This window comes from Mytilus californianus, unplaced genomic scaffold (genome assembly GCF_021869535.1).
Source record: "Mytilus californianus isolate M0D057914Y unplaced genomic scaffold, xbMytCali1.0.p SCAF_2, whole genome shotgun sequence".
NCBI lineage: Eukaryota > Metazoa > Mollusca > Bivalvia > Mytilida > Mytilidae > Mytilus > Mytilus californianus.
Window position 1 is genome coordinate 133,981,108 of NW_026262668.1, and position 20,406 is coordinate 134,001,513.

The following is a 20,406-nucleotide window of genomic DNA, read 5'->3' on the forward strand; positions in this document are numbered from 1 at the left end:
CTAACTAAGCAGGATCCATCTCATTTGATCAAATATACTAGTAACTTAAACTTTTCATGGCATAGCTAAGAAATTGCTCACAACACTCATTCATCCATTTATCTAATATCGTACCAATTTTTAAGAAATAAAAACCACCAAGTACATGTATGCTTGACTTACAGCGAGACGAAACGCGTGTTCTGTCAAAAGCCTGAGAACTAGCTGCTTCTCCGCTGAGCAGCAGAACTACACGAAGGGATCATTTGGGTTTACTTTGGCCTAATCCATTGCAGAAGATTAATGCTGTAAGCAAAATAAAATTAAACTTAGAGTGCGGGTTTTCTTACACAGTAGGATTCATCGCAAGATAATATCTCTACTTAATATAACGAAAACATTGCTGACAATTAATTTAATTTTATCATTAAATCGTGCACACAAAATCATGTTAAGCATTCTTGAAGAGAAGTCAAAATCAATATTAAGATCAAGGTATTTTATAAGTCGTACAAAAAGTTTGCGGCATACATTTTGTACTTCCATACACTGGCTAGCCAATCTGCAGACCAAGATTATTTTTAGTCGCTTTTTTCCCCATGATTTGCTGCCTGACTTAAAGTTTTACATATTATTGTTACCTACACCACCCCTGCTCAAAACTGTTCGGGACTTGAATCATTCATTATTCACTGTTTCCTTTCCTTTGTACGCATGAAACCTTCATCTACAAAATCTTATTCGCCTGCCTGCAAATCCATGTTGTTTGTAAACGTCACAATATTCAAACATCATGCCAAACCATCGCACTTCAGCTAAAGGACCATCGCACTTCGGCGCGGACCTTCGCACTATAGCGTGACCATCGCACGTCAGCGTCCCCATCGCACCTCCGAGTCCTACATATATATTATTGTTTTCTGTTTAGTATTAAATTTGTAATTAAGATCCATTTATTACATCGGTGATCCGTTTATTTGGCAATCGCCAATGGCAGTCAGCAGGGTTTAAGAACATTTGTTGTTCGACCTGTTAGTCAAATGCGTTTTGTTAAAATATACTTTTCACTTTTTTGGTCTTTTAGAAAATGTTGTTTGTGCTGTATTTAGACCCTTCTAACAGGAATTTGTATTGCATGCACACGTATAAAAATTGCGGTTTTTATCCAACGCAATCATAGGTTTGAACGTTGTTTTCAATTTAGACTTGTTTATATTTTTTCGTTTGGGCTTGTATTATATTTGCCTTCGGGTTTATATGATCCGTTCATCCTATTTTGACTCCTCAAAATTCAAGATTCTATCCTAAATTGAGGTAAATTGTATGGCTTTCCAAATATCGTTTCGATTCCTAACATCACTGAAGAGACATTAATTGTTGAAATCCGGATATGGTGTACAAAAACCTTTGCACCTTTTGTTTGCGGTACATCATCTTTTCCGCAAGTTTATTGTTTTCTGTTTAGTATTAAATTTTTAATTAAGATCCATTTATTACATCGGTGATCCGTTTATTTGGCAATCGCCAATGGCAGTCAGCAGGGTTTAAGAACATTTGTTGTTCGACCTGTTAGTCAAATGCGTTTTGTTAAAATATACTTTTTCACTTTTTTGGTCTTTTAGAAAATGTTGTTTGTGCTGTATTTAGACCCTTCTAACAGGAATATGTTTTGCATGCACACGTATAAAAATTGCGGGTTTTATCCAACGCAATCATAGGTTTGAACGTTGTTTTCAATTTAGACTTGTTTATATTTTTTCGTTTGGGCTTGTATTATATTTGCCTTCGGGTTTATATGATCCGTTCATCCTATTTTGACTCCTCAAAATTCAAGAGTCTATCCTAAATTGAGGTAAAATGTATGGCTTTCCAAATACCGTTTCGATTCCTAACATCACTGAAGAGACATTAATTGTCGAAATCCGGATATGGTGTACAAAAACCTTTGCACCTTTTGTTTGCGGTACATCATCTTTTCCGCAAGTTTATTTTCTTCTGTTTAGTATTAAATTTTTAATTAAGATCCATTTATTACATCGGTGATCCGTTTATTTGGCAATCGCCAATGGCAGTCAGCAGGGTTTAAGAACATTTGTTGTTCGACCTGTTAGTCAAATGCGTTTTGTTAAAATATACTTTTTCACTTTTTTGGTCTTTTAGAAAATGTTGTTTGTGCTGTATTTAGACCCTTCTAACAAGAATTTGTTTTGCATGCACACGTATAAAAATTGCGGTTTTTATCCAACGCAATCATAGGTTTGAACGTTGTTTTCAATTTAGACTTGTTTATATTTTTTCGTTTGGGCTTGTATTATATTTGCCTTCGGGTTTATATGATCTATTCATCCTATTTTGACTCCTCAAAATTCAAGAGTCTATCCTAAATTGCGGTAAATTGTATGGCTTTCCAAATACCGTTTCGATTCCTAACATCACTGAAGAGACATTAATTGTCGAAATCCGGATATGGTGTACAAAAACCTTTGCACCTTTTGTTTGCAGTACATCATCTTTTCCGCAAATTTATTGTTTTCTGTTTAGTATTAAATTTTTAATTAAGATCCATTTATTACATCGGTGATCCGTTTATTTGGCAATCGCCAATGGCAGTCAGCAGGGTTTAAGAACATTTGTTGTTCGACCTGTTAGTCAAATGCGTTTTGTTAAAATATACTTTTTCACTTTTTTTGGTCTTTTAGAAAATGTTGTTTGTGCTGTATTTAGACCCTTCTAACAAGAATTTGTTTTGCATGCACACGTATAAAAATTGCGGTTTTTATCCAACGCAATCATAGGTTTGAACGTTGTTTTCAATTTAGACTTGTTTATATTTTTTCGTTTGGGCTTGTATTATATTTGCCTTCGGGTTTATATGATCCGTTCATCCTATTTTGACTCCTCAAAATTCAAGAGTCTATCCTAAATTGAGGTAAATTGTATGGCTTTCCAAATACCGTTTCGATTCCTAACATCACTGAAGAGACATTAATTGTCGAAATCCGGATATGGTGTACAAAAACCTTTGCACCTTTTGTTTGCGGTACATCATCTTTTCCGCAAGTTTATTTTCTTCTGTTTAGTATTAAATTTTTAATTAAGATCCATTTATTACATCGGTGATCCGTTTATTTGGCAATCGCCAATGGCAGTCAGCAGGGTTTAAGAACATTTGTTGTTCGACCTGTTAGTCAAATGCGTTTTGTTAAAATATACTTTTTCACTTTTTTGGTCTTTTAGAAAATGTTGTTTGTGCTGTATTTAGACCCTTCTAACAAGAATTTGTTTTGCATGCACACGTATAAAAATTGCGGTTTTTATCCAACGCAATCATAGGTTTGAACGTTGTTTTCAATTTAGACTTGTTTATATTTTTTCGTTTGGGCTTGTATTATATTTGCCTTCGGGTTTATATGATCCGTTCATCCTATTTTGACTCCTCAAAATTCAAGAGTCTATCCTAAATTGAGGTAAATTGTATGGCTTTCCAAATACCGTTTCGATTCCTAACATCACTGAAGAGACATTAATCGTCGAAATCCGGATATGGTGTACAAAAACCTTTGCACCTTTTGTTTGCGGTACATCATCTTTTCCGCAAGTTTATTTTCTTCTGTTTAGTATTAAATTTTTAATTAAGATCCATTTATTACATCGGTGATCCGTTTATTTGGCAATCGCCAATGGCAGTCAGCAGGGTTTAAGAACATTTGTTGTTCGACCTGTTAGTCAAATGCGTTTTGCTAAAATATACTTTTTCACTTTTTTGGTCTTTTAGAAAATGTTGTTTGTGCTGTATTTAGACCCTTCTAACAAGAATTTGTTTTGCATGCACACGTATAAAAATTGCGGTTTTTATCCAACGCAATCATAGGTTTGAACGTTGTTTTCAATTTAGACTTGTATATATATATATATATATATATCCGTATTATACGGTGCGATATGTGTACAGGGCATGTGAATATTGATTGAATGATAAATAATATTTAACGTGCACGATAACCACGTATATATATTCTTCTTGTCCTAGCAACACACCTGTCTTTTTTTTATTAAAAAATCCCTAAGTGCAATTTTTAGCTAAGTGATTAGTTGAAATAAATAACTCGAAGGGTGTCGCTAAATAAGGTTTCAGTTGCGATCGTTTGCTCACTCTACGTTTTCTATGAAGTGCTTTATGAAATATTGTTTGTTTGTCTTCTTTCTTTCCCTCATAGTGTTGTTTCTCTTTTGTTATCTTTATTGTATTTATTGTTTCCTTGGTATCTTCTTTCCATTTTTTTATTCAAGATATTTTCTTTCATACAAATTCTACATTCATTCAAAACATAAAATTAAAAGAAAATTCTCAATAAATTTGGGTTTGTTTTCAGAAATGTTGCTTTAGATCAGAGTTTAATACAGTGTCTCCAGATTTCATATGTTTTTCCTAAACCATAACCAACGTTAAAGTGACAAATTTGCTTAACTATCAATTTTACCAAACATATATTTCACAACTAAAGTTCTCTTTTTAGGATGGAGCACTCATTTGTGTATGACTGACTTAAACGAGTGTAAATTGAAGACAGATTTATGTAATTCTGGAAACTGTACTAACACACCTGGTAGTTACCACTGTACCTGTCCGCTTGGAACTTACGGTAAACAATGTGATATAGCTGAAACATGTGATAGTCATCCCTGCAAAAACGGTGCTACATGTGTAGCTGGAAGCAAAAATACTATTTCATGTAGATGTTTATCTGGGTATTCAGGAAAGAGATGTGAAATTAGTCCTCATTTGAAATCAACAAAGTCTCTGGCAACATCTACAATGAAACATATAACAACTAAACAATGCCCTAAAAACTGCAATAGACGAGGGAGATGTATCCAAGGAAAATGCTTTTGCAGTGCCGCATGGACTGGAATTGACTGTTCTTTAACTAATCACTGCAGCACAACTCCTTGTAAGAATCAGGGAAGATGTATCAATAGCGCAAAAGGACATACGTGCAATTGCACCACTGGATGGACTGGAATAAATTGTGAAAAACATAATTATTGCTCAAAGTCTCCATGTAACAATGGGCACTGCACAAATAAACAGACTTCATTTTCTTGTGCATGCAACAACGGCTGGATGGGTACAAAATGTAACGTACAGGACTACTGTTCCACTAACCCATGTCACCATGGAAGTCAATGTAAAAATCAAGGAAATACTTACCAGTGTTCGTGTTCTTCTGACTGGGTAGGGAAAAACTGTAGTATTCGAAATTACTGTTCCGGTTCTCCATGTCAGCATAAGAGCACATGCACAAATGGAGCTAATACATACTCATGTGTATGTACAAAAGGCTGGATTGGGAAAGCATGTACGTCTGTTGATCATTGTGCAAACAATCCGTGTAATAATTCGAAGAATTGCAGTAGTTTAGGCAATAGTTTCACATGTCAATGTCTTGATGGTTGGAGTGGTACAACATGTAAAACAGAAACAAAATGTCATAATGAAACTTGTAATAACCATGGAACATGCCAAGTCAGTCGTAATAAACCAATGTGTTCCTGCGATAGAGGTTGGCATGGGAATTTCTGTACCGAGGTAAATCATTGTTCTACTCAGCCTTGTAAATTTCAGACGGAATCACAAATAACTTATCAGAATAGAAGTAAAACAACTGGTTGCGATAGTCTCTGTAAAAATGCAGATTTCTGTGACATGTTAAACACTGGACTAAGATGTGTATGTAAATTAGGATGGATTGGAGATCGATGTGAAGTACGAGATCCGTGTTTTAATGACCCATGCAACAATTCGGGAATTTGTTTTGGAAATTCTAACAGCTTTTTGTGTTATTGTCCAGTTGGGTGGAAAGGATCTGTTTGTGAATTACCCGATGACACCGTAGGACGTACAATATTGAATCCTTGTAAAAACGGAGGTAATGTTTTCTATCATAATGAAAATCTTATTTGCTCTTGCCCTAAGGAATGGACTGGTCAAAACTGTGAACAAGATAAGAACGAATGTAAATATGGCATTAGTATAAATGATACCATAATAACAGAGATCTGTCGTAACAATGGTCGCTGTATAAATATTCCTGGAGGATTTGTGTGTGCTTGTCACGACGGCTGGGCAGGAAATAGATGTGAAACTGACGTAAATGAATGCGATTCTTCCCCTTGTCAAAATAAAGGTATATGTAAAAATATCAAGGGATCATTCAAATGCTATTGTGAACCGGGTTGGAAAGGTTCCATCTGCGAAATCGACATAGATGAATGTCAATATACCCCATGTGGTATACATGGAAAATGTAACAATAGCGATGGTAATTTCTCTTGTATTTGTGATAACGGATGGTCTGGAAATAAATGTGACCTACGTTTAGATCCATGTGACACATCTCCATGTCATAATAATGCTACTTGTGTTATAAATGGAGATGAATATGTATGTCAATGTTTATCAAATTGGAAAGGTATACATTGTGATGAAGACGAAGATGAGTGTATATTTCATCCGTGTGAAAACAGTGGAGTCTGTGTAAATTTACAGGGGAATTATTTTTGTAATTGCACAGAAGATTGGACTGGGAGACATTGTGAGGAAAGGGTTGACTCTTGTCAAAGTATCCCATGTTTAAACGATGGAACATGCATTGATTCTCTTCCTGGATATATATGTAACTGTAAACAAGGATGGACAGGAGATAGATGCCAAACAGACATCAATGAATGTCTGTTGTCTCCATGTAGTAATAATGGAACATGCGTTAATACTAACGGATCTTTTCGTTGTGATTGCACGGACTTCTGGGAGGGCAAGGACTGTTCTGTTGACATTGATGAGTGTAGTAATAATCCATGTAATTCAACTTACAAATGTGTAAACACTATCAGTGGTTACGAGTGTGCGAATTGTACTACAATGATTTGCACAAATAGTGGATCATGTAGTGATACCTCTTCCGGGCCGATATGTCATTGTGTACCTGGACGGATTGGTGAACATTGCGAGAAACAAGATTTCTGTTTTAACAGTCCGTGTAACCCGTTAGAAAACTGTACGAACGAGGCAGATGATTACAAGTGCCATTTTCACCCCTGTAATAGTTCACCTTGTCAAAATAAAGGGATGTGTATGGAAGATAATTCAGGGTATTCCTGTCAGTGTAGACCTGGATGGAGAGGAAATCGTTGTCAGTACGTGGATTTCTGTTATTTATCTCCGTGTTTCAATAACGGAACGTGCTTAAATCATAACTTTGATTACACGTGCATCTGTACAGAGGAATGGGAAGACAAAAATTGCTCTGTTTACAACTATTGTCATACCGATCCATGTATCAATTCCGGTATATGTTTAAATGGAAATTCTCAATTCACATGTGTATGTAACAACACTTACACTGGACAGACATGCGAAACGTTCGATTTTTGTTATACTAGCCCATGTAAAAATGGTGGTTCGTGTATCAACGGATATACAAACTTTTCATGTATTTGTGACAGAGGGTATATAGGAAAAACATGCGAGACAGAAATAGACTGGTGTGCATCCTCACCTTGTCATCACAACAGCACATGCGTCAACATTCAGTATGGATACTACTGCCATTGTACTGGAGGCTGGGTTGGTCGCCAGTGTGAACATGATATTGATGAGTGTATGTGGAGCACATGTCCAAGCGGTTCATACTGTCAAAACCAGTTTGGGGGATATAGATGCCTTTGGAGAAATAAACGATCTGCAAGTGTGCATTTGTTTAGAAATAAAGCAGGTAATGGTTTTGTACAATTGATTTAAGGTTGTCGTTAAACCAACAAAATGTTTTGTTCAATGGAAAAATCAATATTTTCCGTAGTACACGACTTTTCATGTACTATGAATTGCTATAAATGTGTAAAGTTTACTTTATGGAAAGGTAAACTATGGAATTTAGAGCGAGGGGCTGTGCAAATAATGAATATGTACAATTGTTCAAGAGTTGTCTTTAAACCAACGTCTTTTTCTCCAATGGCAAATCAATGTTTTCCATAGTACACGACTTTCATGTACATATAATGCCATAAATGTGTAAGGAATAGTTTATGAAAAGGTATATACATGTACAAAGTACTATGAAATTTAAAGCGGAAGGCTGTACCCCGAAATCTTACTAAAGTGTATACATTTTCATTGACTCTTCAATTTAGCACATATTTACAACTTGAGTAATCTAATAATTGGTATGTTGATTGTTTATATTAATAACTACTTGTATCACAGTTTTTTTTGTAAAACGGAGTTCATTAACGTAGTTTTATGTTATGTGAATTTACTCGCTAGTATCATAGCAGTCATATTTGTTCAATTTGAGACTTACAGTGATGTCAGATCTTGAGTTTATAAATGCATCAAACTCGAATTTGGAACTCAACAGGAAATATGGTACATGTAGCTGCTTGTATAAGTATGTATGTTGAAGAAGAGATATGTTCATTTCTTTGCATAGTAAATTACAAAATGAATTGACTAAAGACAGGCAGATGCAGTTAAATGGCGGTGGGTGTTCTACATGTTTTAAATTCTGATTTCGATTTCATGGCGGTAATCAATAGATCAATTATTAAGATTAAAGGTTTTGTTTTTGGTTTTTTGTTTTTTTTTTTAATTAAAGCTAAAGCTGTTTTAGTATATATAAATAGGGTAAATTATATGGCCTTCCAAATACTTTTTCGATCCCTAACATCACTGAAGAGACATTAATTGTCGAAATCCGGATATGGTTTATACAAATTTTTGCACCTCATGTTTGCGATATTCCATCTTTTGCGCAAGTTTTTTGTTTTCTGTTTGATTACATCTGGTGATCAATTTATTTGGCAATCGCTAATGGCAGTCAGCAGGGTTTAAGAACATCAGTTGTTCGACCTGTTAGTCAAATGCGTTTTGTTAAAATATACCTTTTCACTTTTTGGTCTTTAAGAAAATGTTGTTAGTGCTGTATTTTGACCCCTCTACCAAGAAATTTGTTTTACATGCACACGTATAAAAATTGTGGTTTTTATCCAACGCAATCATAGGTTTGAACGTTGTTTTCAATTTAGACTTGTTTATATTTTTTCGTTTGGGCTTGTATTATATTTGCCTTCGGGTTTATATGATCCGTTCATCCTATTTTGACTCCTCAAAATTCAAGAGTCTATCCTAAATTGAGGTAAATTGTATGGATTTCCAAATACCGTTTCGATTCCTAACATCACTGAAGAGACTTTAATTGTCGAAATCCGAATATGGTGTACAAAAACCTTTGCACCTTTTGTTTGCGGTTTTCCATCTTTTCCGCAGTTTATAGTTTTCTGTTTAGTATTAAATTTACAATTAAGATCCATTTATTACATCGGTGATCCGTTTATTTGGCAATCGCCAATGGCAGTCAGCAGGGTTTAAGAACATTAGTTGTTCGACCTGTTAGTCAAATGCGTTTTGTTAAAATAGACTTTTTCACTTTTGTTGGTCTTTTGGAAAATATTGTTTGTGCTGTATTTAGACCCCTCTAACAAGAAATTTGTTTTGCATGCACACGTATAAAAATTGTTGTTTTCAATTTAAACCTTTATTTTTTTTTTCGTTTGGGCTTGTATTGTATTTTCCTTCGGGTTTATATGATCCGTTCATCCTATTTCGACTTTTAAAGTTCAAGAGTCTATCCTAAATTGAGGTAAATTATACGGCCTTCAAAATACCGTTTCGATCCCTAACATCACTGAAGAGACATTAATTGTCGAAATCCGGATATGGTGTACAAATTTTTGCACCTCATGTTTGTGGTATACAATCTTTTCCACAAGTTTATTGTTTTATGTTTGATATTAAATTATTATTAAGATCCATTTCGTTAAATCTGGTGATCAATTTATTTGGCAATCTCCAATGGCAGTCAGCAGAGTTTAAGAACATCAGTTGTTCGACCTGTTAGTCAAATGCGTTTTGTTAAAATAGACTTTTTCACTTTTTTTGGTCTTTTTGAAATTGTTGTTTGTGCTGTATTTAGACCCCTCTACCAAGAAATTTGTTTTGCATGCACACGTATAAAAATTGCGGTTTTTATCCAACGCAATCATAGGTTTGAACATTGTTTTCAATTTATACTTGTTTATATATATATATATATATATATACTATCAAGTTGCTCGAATTTCATTTCACAAAGTCTCATAGGACATATCAAGATATATCAAATTAATTGTGAACATATATTCTTTAATTTAAGAAACAACATGTTATTTGACGAGGAGTTGTAAGTATGTGCTAAATAATTTTTCATCGTTTTGACAACTGAAATGGTATACAAATAACTTTGGATTAGAAGGACAAAGGTGAACACTGGTTGATGTGAGATATTACTAACATGAGTACTACTATAAATTACATAGATATAAGAAGATGTGGTATGAGTGCCAATGAGACAACTCTCCATCCAAGTCAAAATTTACAAAAGTAAACCATTATAGGTCAAAGTACGGTCTTCAACACGGAGCCTTGGCTCACACCGAACAGCAAGCTATAAAGGGCCCCAAAAATTACTAGTGTAAAACCATTCAAACGGGAAAACCAACGGTCTAATCTATATAAAAAACGAGAAACGAGAAATACTTATGAACCACATCAACATACGACAACATGTTCGTTTATTTTCAGAACCAGTTTCGGTCAGAATAGCACAACTTGGTGTGATTGAACACAAGATAAATTCTGTTTTAACATCTGTAAAGTGTCTCATTCAATGGTATATATGCAGTGATGGTGTAGCAATGGTAAAGTCATTATCTCTTGATGTAGACAGGTAGGTTTTTTTAAGTTGGTGACCCCATTCGAAAATATTGTTGAATACCAATGAACAGGATGAAGAGAGTCATTCATTACAAATTCCAAAAGCATCAATGTGTTTAACGACAAAATGAACCATTGATTTACATTACATGAAGTTAACAACGTTACATGACACACGCGGTGGTTAAACCTGATCTAGATTATCTTCTGATAATATTGTTAGGTCAACAGTGCAACAGTGAACGGGAGAGTTTTTCGTGACTTTACATGAAAAACTCAAAGCCTCATTTATCTGGTTACTTGAACAAAGCCAAAGTGTGGTATACAATATGTAGGATAAACAAGACGGGAATTTTTTTAACGAACACAGGAACATCTATAATCGCTTCCGAAAACCTAAGAAATTCAAAAGCATAATTTACCAACATTTAGGTAAACACAACCACAATATTAAATTGATAAGATTCCAACCACTCGAAACGACACAGAAACAACAAGGGCAATCGTATAAACAATTTGAAGATTCACGTAAAATTATCGAAATGTCTTGGATTAAACGACTTCAGACAGCTTATCCCCTGGGTCTTAATGACAATATACTTGGACAAGGGAACATATCTAAAACTTCTTCTATTGATATCATGAATAGTGTTGATAAAAGACAACGTAATAATAGGTTTCATGGCAAACATATCAATCGAAATCAACAAATTAAACACCGTATAAATTATACACTTGATAATCTCCTATCTATATTTAAAAACAATGGTAGGCATCAATTATAGTGTAAACTGGGTCAAATACCAATTAGTAAATGAGTAAATTACATGATATTTTCAAGGAGTGTGACACAATCTTTTTCTTCAGCCCACTCTATGAATATACGCGTATAATTACAGCTTTTTATGTCTGATGTGACGTTTTAGATTTTATTGAACGTAATCTATGTATTACTGGTAAATTATTAAGTCAGGGATTTCGTTACCACAAATTACTTAAAACCTTTACTAAATTCTTCCATAGATATACAGATTTGGTGTTGAAGTTTTGTTGTAAAACTTATTTCAAACGGGATAGCACATCCACATTTTTACGGAGATGTTGTTTACCGTGCCCGGAAATTTAGAAACGATCCTGGTAAACTTATTGATCCTTTAAGTAAACTTAATTTAAAAGGTTACCAATTCAACACTGTAATTAGATTTTGAATATTGTTTTTATTGGTATTAATATTGATTTTGTTATCAGTAAATTTAAACTAAATATTATTGTTATAAACATATGCACTTTCATGGACCTACTATCAGTCGATACCTGTATCTTGGCATTGCACAAGGTCATGTTTTTCTCTGACTGTTTATGACGTCTTTACACTAAATCCATTGGATGTTGGATGTGTACTGATTGATAATTTAGTCTTAGATGCATGATTGTTTTTATAAGTCGTTATTGGCTTTGAACTAGCTGTCAGTAACTGCGAGTACTCTCAGATCTGTACTTAGTGTCTTTTTGGTGTTGGGATGCACAAGTACCCGGCCATGTCCACTCTGTGTTTTTGTTAGATGTATTTCTATTTGTATCCATCTGATGAGTTAAGCCTTTTTTAGATGATTTTTATAGTTCGTTCTTATGTTGTACTGTTACACCACTGTCCCAGGTTAGGGTGAGGGTTGGTATCCCGCTAACATGTTTAATCCCGCCTTATTCTGTATGTATGTGCCTGTCCCAAGTCAGGAGCCTGTAATTCAGTGGTTGTCGTTTGTTGCTGTGTTACATATTTGTTTTTCGTTCATTTTATTGTACATTAATTAGGCCGATAGTTTTCTCGTTTGAATTGTTTTACATTTGTCATTTCGGGGCCTTTTATAGCTGACTATGCGGTATGTGCTTTGCTCATTGTTGAAGGCCGTACGGTGACCTATAGTTGTTAATTTCTGTGTCATTTGTTCTCTTGTGAAGAGCTGTCTCATTGGCAATCATACCACATCTTCTTATTTATATAAGCAAAAAAATATGAAGTGCAAAATATAAAGCCGAACAAGATTGCTACGCTGGTGCAAAATTTCCCCGCATCTGTGTCAATGAGGATAAAAATTGTATCGAGTTTTACACCAGGACCATACATTACACTATACACAGTATTTCAAGCTGTTGTATTTGTTGCTGATATTCAATAGGCTTAGGATGCATGATGTCATAGTGATACAATTGTTGAAAAAATTGGCAACAAATTCAACGAGAAATGACCTCCCATATATCTTGATACTTGGCTATACTTTTTGTCCTTTTTAATGTTATCAGCTCTTTATTTTTTGATTATTTCAAGATTTTTAAATATATTTTGGCCGCGAGCATCACTGAAGAGACTTTTATTGTCGAAATGCGCATTTGATGTAGTAAAATTGTTTAAACAGTTTATGATATTGATCTTTTCTTTCATATTGACACAGATGGACAACCTTAAACTAAAATTTATAGCAACCTTGTTGATTTCAATTTTTCAATCGTCAAGTTTTAATTTTCCAGCATCTAAATTAATACATTACGGATTTGCATCTTCACACTATCCGTACTTCGTTAAGAGGGGTGTGCTCCTGACAAAAAACTGTTCCAACAGAGTTATGAGGAAGAACAACTGAAAGCAATACAACATATGTTTTAGGGTCGCCATCACGAATTAGCTGACCGATACGATGTATCTGTTTCTCAACTCAGGAACCAGTTGTGTTGAGTGTTAAAAATTCGTTGGAAGTACTTGATAAATTGTATGCTTATATTGATGATTTCGAATCTGTTCAAAGATTTGATTTTTCTACCCTATATACCACTTTACCTCATAATCTTATTAAGAAAAAATTCAAACACCTAATTAAATGGGCATTTAAAAAGTCAGAATGCGAATATATATGTTCAAACTCTTTAAGGTCATTTTTTAGTAACAACAAACAAAAAAACTATGTCAATTGGACCTGCTTTTGATACTATAACTGCCCTCGAATTTTTACTAAATAATATTTTTGTTCGCTATAGAGATTCCGTATATCGTCAAGTTATCGGAATTCCAATGGGGACTAATTGTGCACCACTTATTGCGGACCTGTTTCTGTATTGTTAAGAGTTACAATTTGTGACTAAAATCAGCAAAGAACCATCGAAACAACATCTGATACAAAAATTTAATAACAGTTTTAGATATTTGGATGGTATATTGGCTCTCAATAATGACGACTTCAGTATGTACACTAAAGATAGTTATCCTGCTGAACTGACTTTGAATAAAGCTAGTACTAACAATGAGCACTGCCCTTTCCTATATCTTGATATCTATATCTTTAACGGGAAGATTAATACCAAAATTTATGATAAAAGAGATGATTTTTCATTTCCTATTGTTAATTATCCATTTTTAGATGGTGACGTTCCCTTTTCACCATATTATGGTGTTTATATATATCAATGTGTTCAATTCGCTCGTGTATGTAACAACGTATTTAATTTTAACGAAATAAATCTCTGTTTTACTGAAAAATAATTACACCAGGGTTTTCGATATCACAAAAAGTCAAAACATTTACTAAATTTTATCATCGGGACAAGAACGTCATTCGTAAATATAAATCAACACGCAAACATCTTATATGTTCAGGTATTTCACATCCAATCTTTTATGGTAATATTCTATACAAAGCACAAAAATGTCGGCATTCACCTCAAAAGCTAATCAAACCTTTAAACAGACTTATTCAAAAGGGATATAGTTACGGTGCTGTTGTCGGGTCATTAAAGATGGCATATTTTGGTAATAATATTGATTCACTCATAAGGTCTTTGCATCGGAAATAAACACATTTATTCTAAAACCAGTTGCTGCCATGATACGGGTTATGTTCTTCTCATATATTTTATGATGGTATAATACTAAATCCCTAACGGGAGGGATTGTACTTGATTTTCATATAATGAAAACATAATTTTTAATCAGTTTAATTGAGGAATGGAGCTGGCATGTCAGTAACTGCTAGTAGTCCTTTGTTAATTTATGTATCATTGTCATTTTGCTTAGTTTCTTTTGTTACCTTTTCTGACATCGGACTCGGACTTCTTTTGAACTGAGTTTTACTGTGCATATTGCTGTGTGTTTGTTTATTCTACATTGGCTAGAGTTTTAGGGGGAGGGTTGAGATCTCACAAAACATGTTAACCCCGACGCATCTTTGCGCCTGTCCCACGTCAGGAGCCTCTGGCCTTTGTTAGTCTTGTATGTTTTTTTAATTCTAGTTCATTTGTATGTTTTGGAGTTTAATGTGACGTCCATTTTCACTGAACTAGTACACATTTTGTTTAGAGCCAGCTGAAACCCGCCTCCGGGTGCGGGATTTTCTCGCTGTGCTGAAGACCCATTGGTGGCCTTCGTCTGTTTTCTGTCCTTTGGTCGGGTTGTTGTCTCTTTGACACATTCCCCATTTCCATTCTCAATTTTATTATAGGTAAAATTGTCAAAAATTGGGGTACAGCAGTCAGCATTGTGTTCTATTTAATCACTATAAAACAAATAACTATTTCAACAAAGAAAAACAATATGGCATAGAGACACTTTATAGACAAAGTACATGAGCAAAATAATTACAACCGCTACTTCATTCAGAGTTCGGGGCCACGGTGGCCGAGTGGTCTAAGTAGTCCAACTACTGTATCACTAGTCTGTCAACACTGAGGTTGTGAGTTCGAATCCCGCACGTGGCGGGTGCGCCCGAGACCTAATCTTAATGGACTAGGATTGTTAGTTTTCCTGCCGAAGGTCAGTGGTTCTTTGAGGGCACTCCGGTTCCTTCCACCAATAAAAACTGATCGCTACGAAATACGGGATTGCTTTTCCGGCGACGGCGTCAACAATTGTTACGTTTTCTGCTTAAGTTAGTTTTATAGGACCTACTTGTGATAGATCATTGATTTTTAATATAAAGTTGCATTAATATCAGTACATATCAGTTTGACGACTATTTTGTGGCCCTGTCCCCAAGGTCATGGTTCAGTGACTTGGAATTTATTAGCAATTTTCAAAGTTGAGTTTTCTGCTTAAGTCAGTTTTATATGATCTACTTGTGATATATTAATGATATTTTGTATGAAATTGCATTACTATCAGTACATATCAGTTTGACGACTATTAGGGGCCCTGCCCCCTACGACATGGTCCAGTGACTTAGAATTAATTATCAATTGTCAATGTTAAGTTTTCTGCTTAAGTCATATTGATAGGAACTACTTACTATAGACAAAGATATTTCCATAACGTTACATTACTATCTGTACATCTCAATTTGTCGACCATTTTCAGGCCCTGCCCACTAGAGCATGGTCCAGCGACTGAATTAATAAGCAACGTTACTGTCCATCAGATTGTCTTTTTCTGAATTGTATGCCGATATGCGAGACATTATTAGTTACATAGTGTGTTAGTGACCTAATACGATATATACGGGGTCAGTAAAATCCATATGGGGTGAGAGCGAATACGATATATACGGGGTCAGTAAATTCCATATGGGGTGAGAGCGAACCCCATATGGAATTTACTGACCCCGTATATATCGTATTAGGTCACTAGCACAATATGTAACGAATTTATCTTACCGACTATCTTTATTTGTTGAATTTAGACTAGAGTTGTCTCATTTGCATTCATACCACATCTTCTTATTTTTATATTAAAGTGTTCAAGTGTTCAATTTTAAGAACTTCTTCCATTGGTCTGCACAAAATAAATAATGTCAGCAATAACAATTTAATATGAACAACCTTGGTATAACAATAAAAACAGAACTTTCAATACATTTAGATAATCAAATAGTGCAAAAGTCGTAACTCCACTACTAACCGTGTATTGAAATAAGCCCGCCTCCCTACTAACCTAATATGGCATATACACGGTCTTCACGCGGACGCTTTTAACCAATCATATTCCTAGAAACGTATAGGAGGTAAGATAAATCTCTATGTCAACAGTTTATTGATATCAACGTCGGCTTCAATAGATGAATAGTTAATGATATACCTGCCAGGCTTCTTGTAGGTTGAATAGGTAATTCAATGTCATCAAAGTTTTGCTGTACACATTTTTTTAATATTGCAGCAGTCATTAGATATACGTGTACTTGATATATTGATCAATTCTAGTTCTGAATAAGTTGATAAAATCTCGATCTGATGAAACAGATTTAATTTCAATGCAAGACGTTTGTGATCCTCTGAGTATTCTAGTTCGTTCGTAAAGGGACTAGTACTGAAAGGCGACACATTATTACAATCTAAAAGATCATCTTTAATTGTGTACAATTAAATGTATTGAGGTAAATTATAATATCCGTTGTTTTTAATATATTCATTGATTTTAAAGATTTACAGAATATTGAAGATGTTTCATATTATTATAATTGCGGCATTAGCAGTACGCGTGCGATGTCTGGCTGTGGTTTCTATTAGCAACTATGTTAATAATATCAATAGAAGAGGCTTTTAATATTTTCCCCTGTCCAATGGTGTTACCATTAAGACAGAGGGGATATGCAAATTGATGATTTTTGTTAATCCATGGAGGTTCAGCACAACATAAGAACAAACTAAAAATAACTGGGAAATGGTTTAACTCAACATATTGGTCCCAGAATAAAACAGCCAACATTTAAACAAAAGAGTACTTTCTGTTACTGAAACAAGTTAAAAGCCAATAAAAACTAATAACTTAGTCGTCTTCTTCTAGCCTATAGTATCAAACGGATTTAGTATAAAATATAATGATTTTATCTACTATGTAGTATTACGTTTACTGTAGTGAAGTATCAGTTTTCATCTAAACAAAATAACAAAGACAGGTTGATGTAATTTCCTGAAGAATAAACGTTTCTTTATTTGATTATAGGGAAAACAGCAGTGCTAGTTACTCATTTACAGCTTCATGCAAAGGATATATCTTGTCGGCTAAAGATTTCAACGAGCACCTAAGGCTGGCTTTGACATATCCGACCACAAGTACATGTTTGAATGGTTTGAATTATATCGATAACGAAAACTTATAATTAAGCAAGAACGGTATTTTATCAAAATTTGTTTAATGCATACTAATAAATGGATAATTCGTAGTTAGATCTCATCTTTTCTTTTGTGTTTAGTTAATATCTATCTCAACTCTGAAGAAGGTATACAGATATTGCTTTAAGATGTTGTCTTTGTCAGCTTTAATATTCTTTGCACTTTTTCTTATAACTTTTTTTTTCTTTTATAATGTTATATTACTAAGGGGTTCGTGTTGCTCGGTCTTTAGTTTATTATGTTGTGTTTTGTATACTGTTGTTTGTCTTTCGGTCTTTTTCTTTTTTTCCATGGCGTTGTCAGTTTATTTCGACTAATGAGCTTGAATGTCATAATTTATACTTATTTAATCGATGAAAATGGTTGTCTTCATTGATGCTCGATGCTAAAATATTTGAAAATACAAAACCATGGTGGTATGATTGCCAATGAGACAACTATCCACCAAAGTTCAAATGAAGTGGATGTAAGTAATTATAGGCAACAGTAAGATCTTCAACAATTTGAAAAACCCATACCGTATAGATGGTTATAAAAGGCCACGACATAAAAAGTATGAAACAATTCAATTGAGAAAACTAACAGCCTATTTCAAAACAAAACAATTTACGAAAAACAAATATGACAGACATGAACCAACAACAACTGAACTACAGGCTCCCGACTTGGGACAGGCACATAAAGAATGAGGCGGGGTGTTTGTGAGCCATCAACCCTTCCCCTAGCCTGGGACAGTGGTGTTCCATCACAACATAAGAACAAACAATACACATCAGTTGAAAAGAGGTTAACTCATCAGATCGAAACTAAGCAATACAAAATCGAACAAAAACACAGATCGGGCTTGGCAAGGTATTTATACATCCCTAACATAAAAAAAGACACAAATTACAGATCTGAGAGTACTCGCAGTTACTGAGAGCTAGGTCAAAGCCAATAACAACTGACAAATAACAGTCCTACGTCCCAATATAAGTTCCATGCAAAATAGAAACTTGTCAGACATGTGTGTATTTTAATATTTAAGTAGTTGTCTATGGTTGCTGTCTGTCATATTTGTTATTTGTTTATTGCTTCGGTGTTTTCGTTTGAATTGTTTAAACATGTTAGTACAAACCCAGTAATAAGTCTAAATTGAAAATAGTTTAAACTTAAACAACTTACATACTTAGTGAATAAAATACTATGTTGTTTTGATGATTTATTCCAAACAGCAATATAAATTGAAGTGCAATATGTGATGTTGGGAGTTTGCGGGCTTCCCTTTTTAAACCCAACATTCGTTCGTTTGAATATAGCAGATTATCACGAATGACGGTACGATGACGCAACAATGCATGAACTGTCGTTCGTGAGAGCAATTTTCTTGAAATAGTCTTTTTCTTATATATTTATAACTATAGTTACTGTAAAAATTGTTATATTTTATTGTTTTATCTGTTTTGCAAACTTTTTATACGGTATGGATTTTTCTCATTGTTGAAGGCCGTACTGTTGCCTATAGTACGGTATGGGTTTTTCTCATTGTTGAAGGCCTTACGGTTGCCTATAATAACTTAAATCCACTAAATCTGAACTTTGGTGGATAGTTGTCTCATTGGCAATCATACCACATCTCCTTATTTTTATATTCAAAATAATAGACAAAACTTGCATTTCCCCCTTATGTTCTATTTTAGCCATGTCGGCCATCTTGGTTGGCAGGCGAAGTCATCGGACACATTTTTTAAACTAGATACCCAAATGATGATTGTGACCAAGCTTGGTTAAAGTTTTACCTTTACATACAGTTTCCTTTAAAGCATAGAACTAATAGACGAACCTCATAATTTGTGATGTTTTAGGGAGATAATAACCCAGTTTCTACCGCCATGCAATAGAAGATGTGGTATGATTGCCAATGAGACAACTCTCCACAAGAGACCAAATGACACAGAAATTAACAACTATAGGTCACCCGTACCGCCTTCAACAATGAGCACCTGTCCTAAGTCAGGAACCTGTTGTTCGGTGGTTGTCGTTTGTTAATGTGGTTCATAATTGTTCTTCGTTTTTATTTATATAGATTAGACCGTTGGTTTTCCTGTTTGAATTGTTTTACACTAGTCTTTTTGGGGCCCTTTATAGCTTGCTGTTCGGTGTGAGCCAAGGCTCCGTGTTGAAGGCCGTAATTTGACTTATAATTGTTTACTTTTTACACACTGTTGTCAGAGCAAATATATTTTGGCCGCGAGCATCACTGAAGAGACTTTTATTGTCGAAATGCGCATTTGGTGTAGTAAAATTGGTTAAATAGTTTATGATATTGATCATTTGTGAGATGTATTTCTATTTGTATCCATCTGATGAGTTAAGCCTTTTTCAACTGATCTTTAAATATTTGTTGGCAAGTCAGACATCTTTTAATGTGCGTATTGTTATGCGTTTACTTTTCTACATTGGCTAGAGGTATAGGGGGAGGGTTGAGATCTCATAAACATGTTTAACCCCGCCGCATTTTTGCGCCTGTCCCAAGTCAGGAGCCTCTA

The 20,406-nt window shown here is 34.5% G+C and overlaps 1 protein-coding gene across 1 annotated transcript; it reads left to right on the forward strand.

Moving 5' to 3' along the window:
* Positions 1–5,524: 5,524 nt before the first annotated feature.
* Positions 5,525–17,909, forward strand: LOC127727824 (neurogenic locus Notch protein-like). Its single transcript, XM_052234939.1, has 3 exons — positions 5,525–7,754; positions 10,658–10,802; positions 17,709–17,909. The coding sequence occupies exons 1-3, from the start codon at positions 5,525–5,527 to the stop codon at positions 17,863–17,865; spliced, it is 2,532 nt and encodes an 843-aa protein (XP_052090899.1). The 3' UTR covers positions 17,866–17,909.
* The last annotated feature ends 2,497 nt before the right edge of the window (positions 17,910–20,406 follow it).

Excerpts from the sequence above, each read along its gene's own strand:
- LOC127727824 (XM_052234939.1), top strand. The coding sequence starts at position 5,525 with ATGTGTTCCTGCGATAGAGGTTGGCATGGGAATTTCTGTACCGAGGTA. Across the intron at positions 7,755-10,657 it reads TTTGTTTAGAAATAAAGCAG|AACCAGTTTCGGTCAGAATA; the intron begins GTAATGGTTTTG and ends GTTTATTTTCAG. Across the intron at positions 10,803-17,708 it reads TTATCTCTTGATGTAGACAG|GGAAAACAGCAGTGCTAGTT; the intron begins GTAGGTTTTTTT and ends ATTTGATTATAG.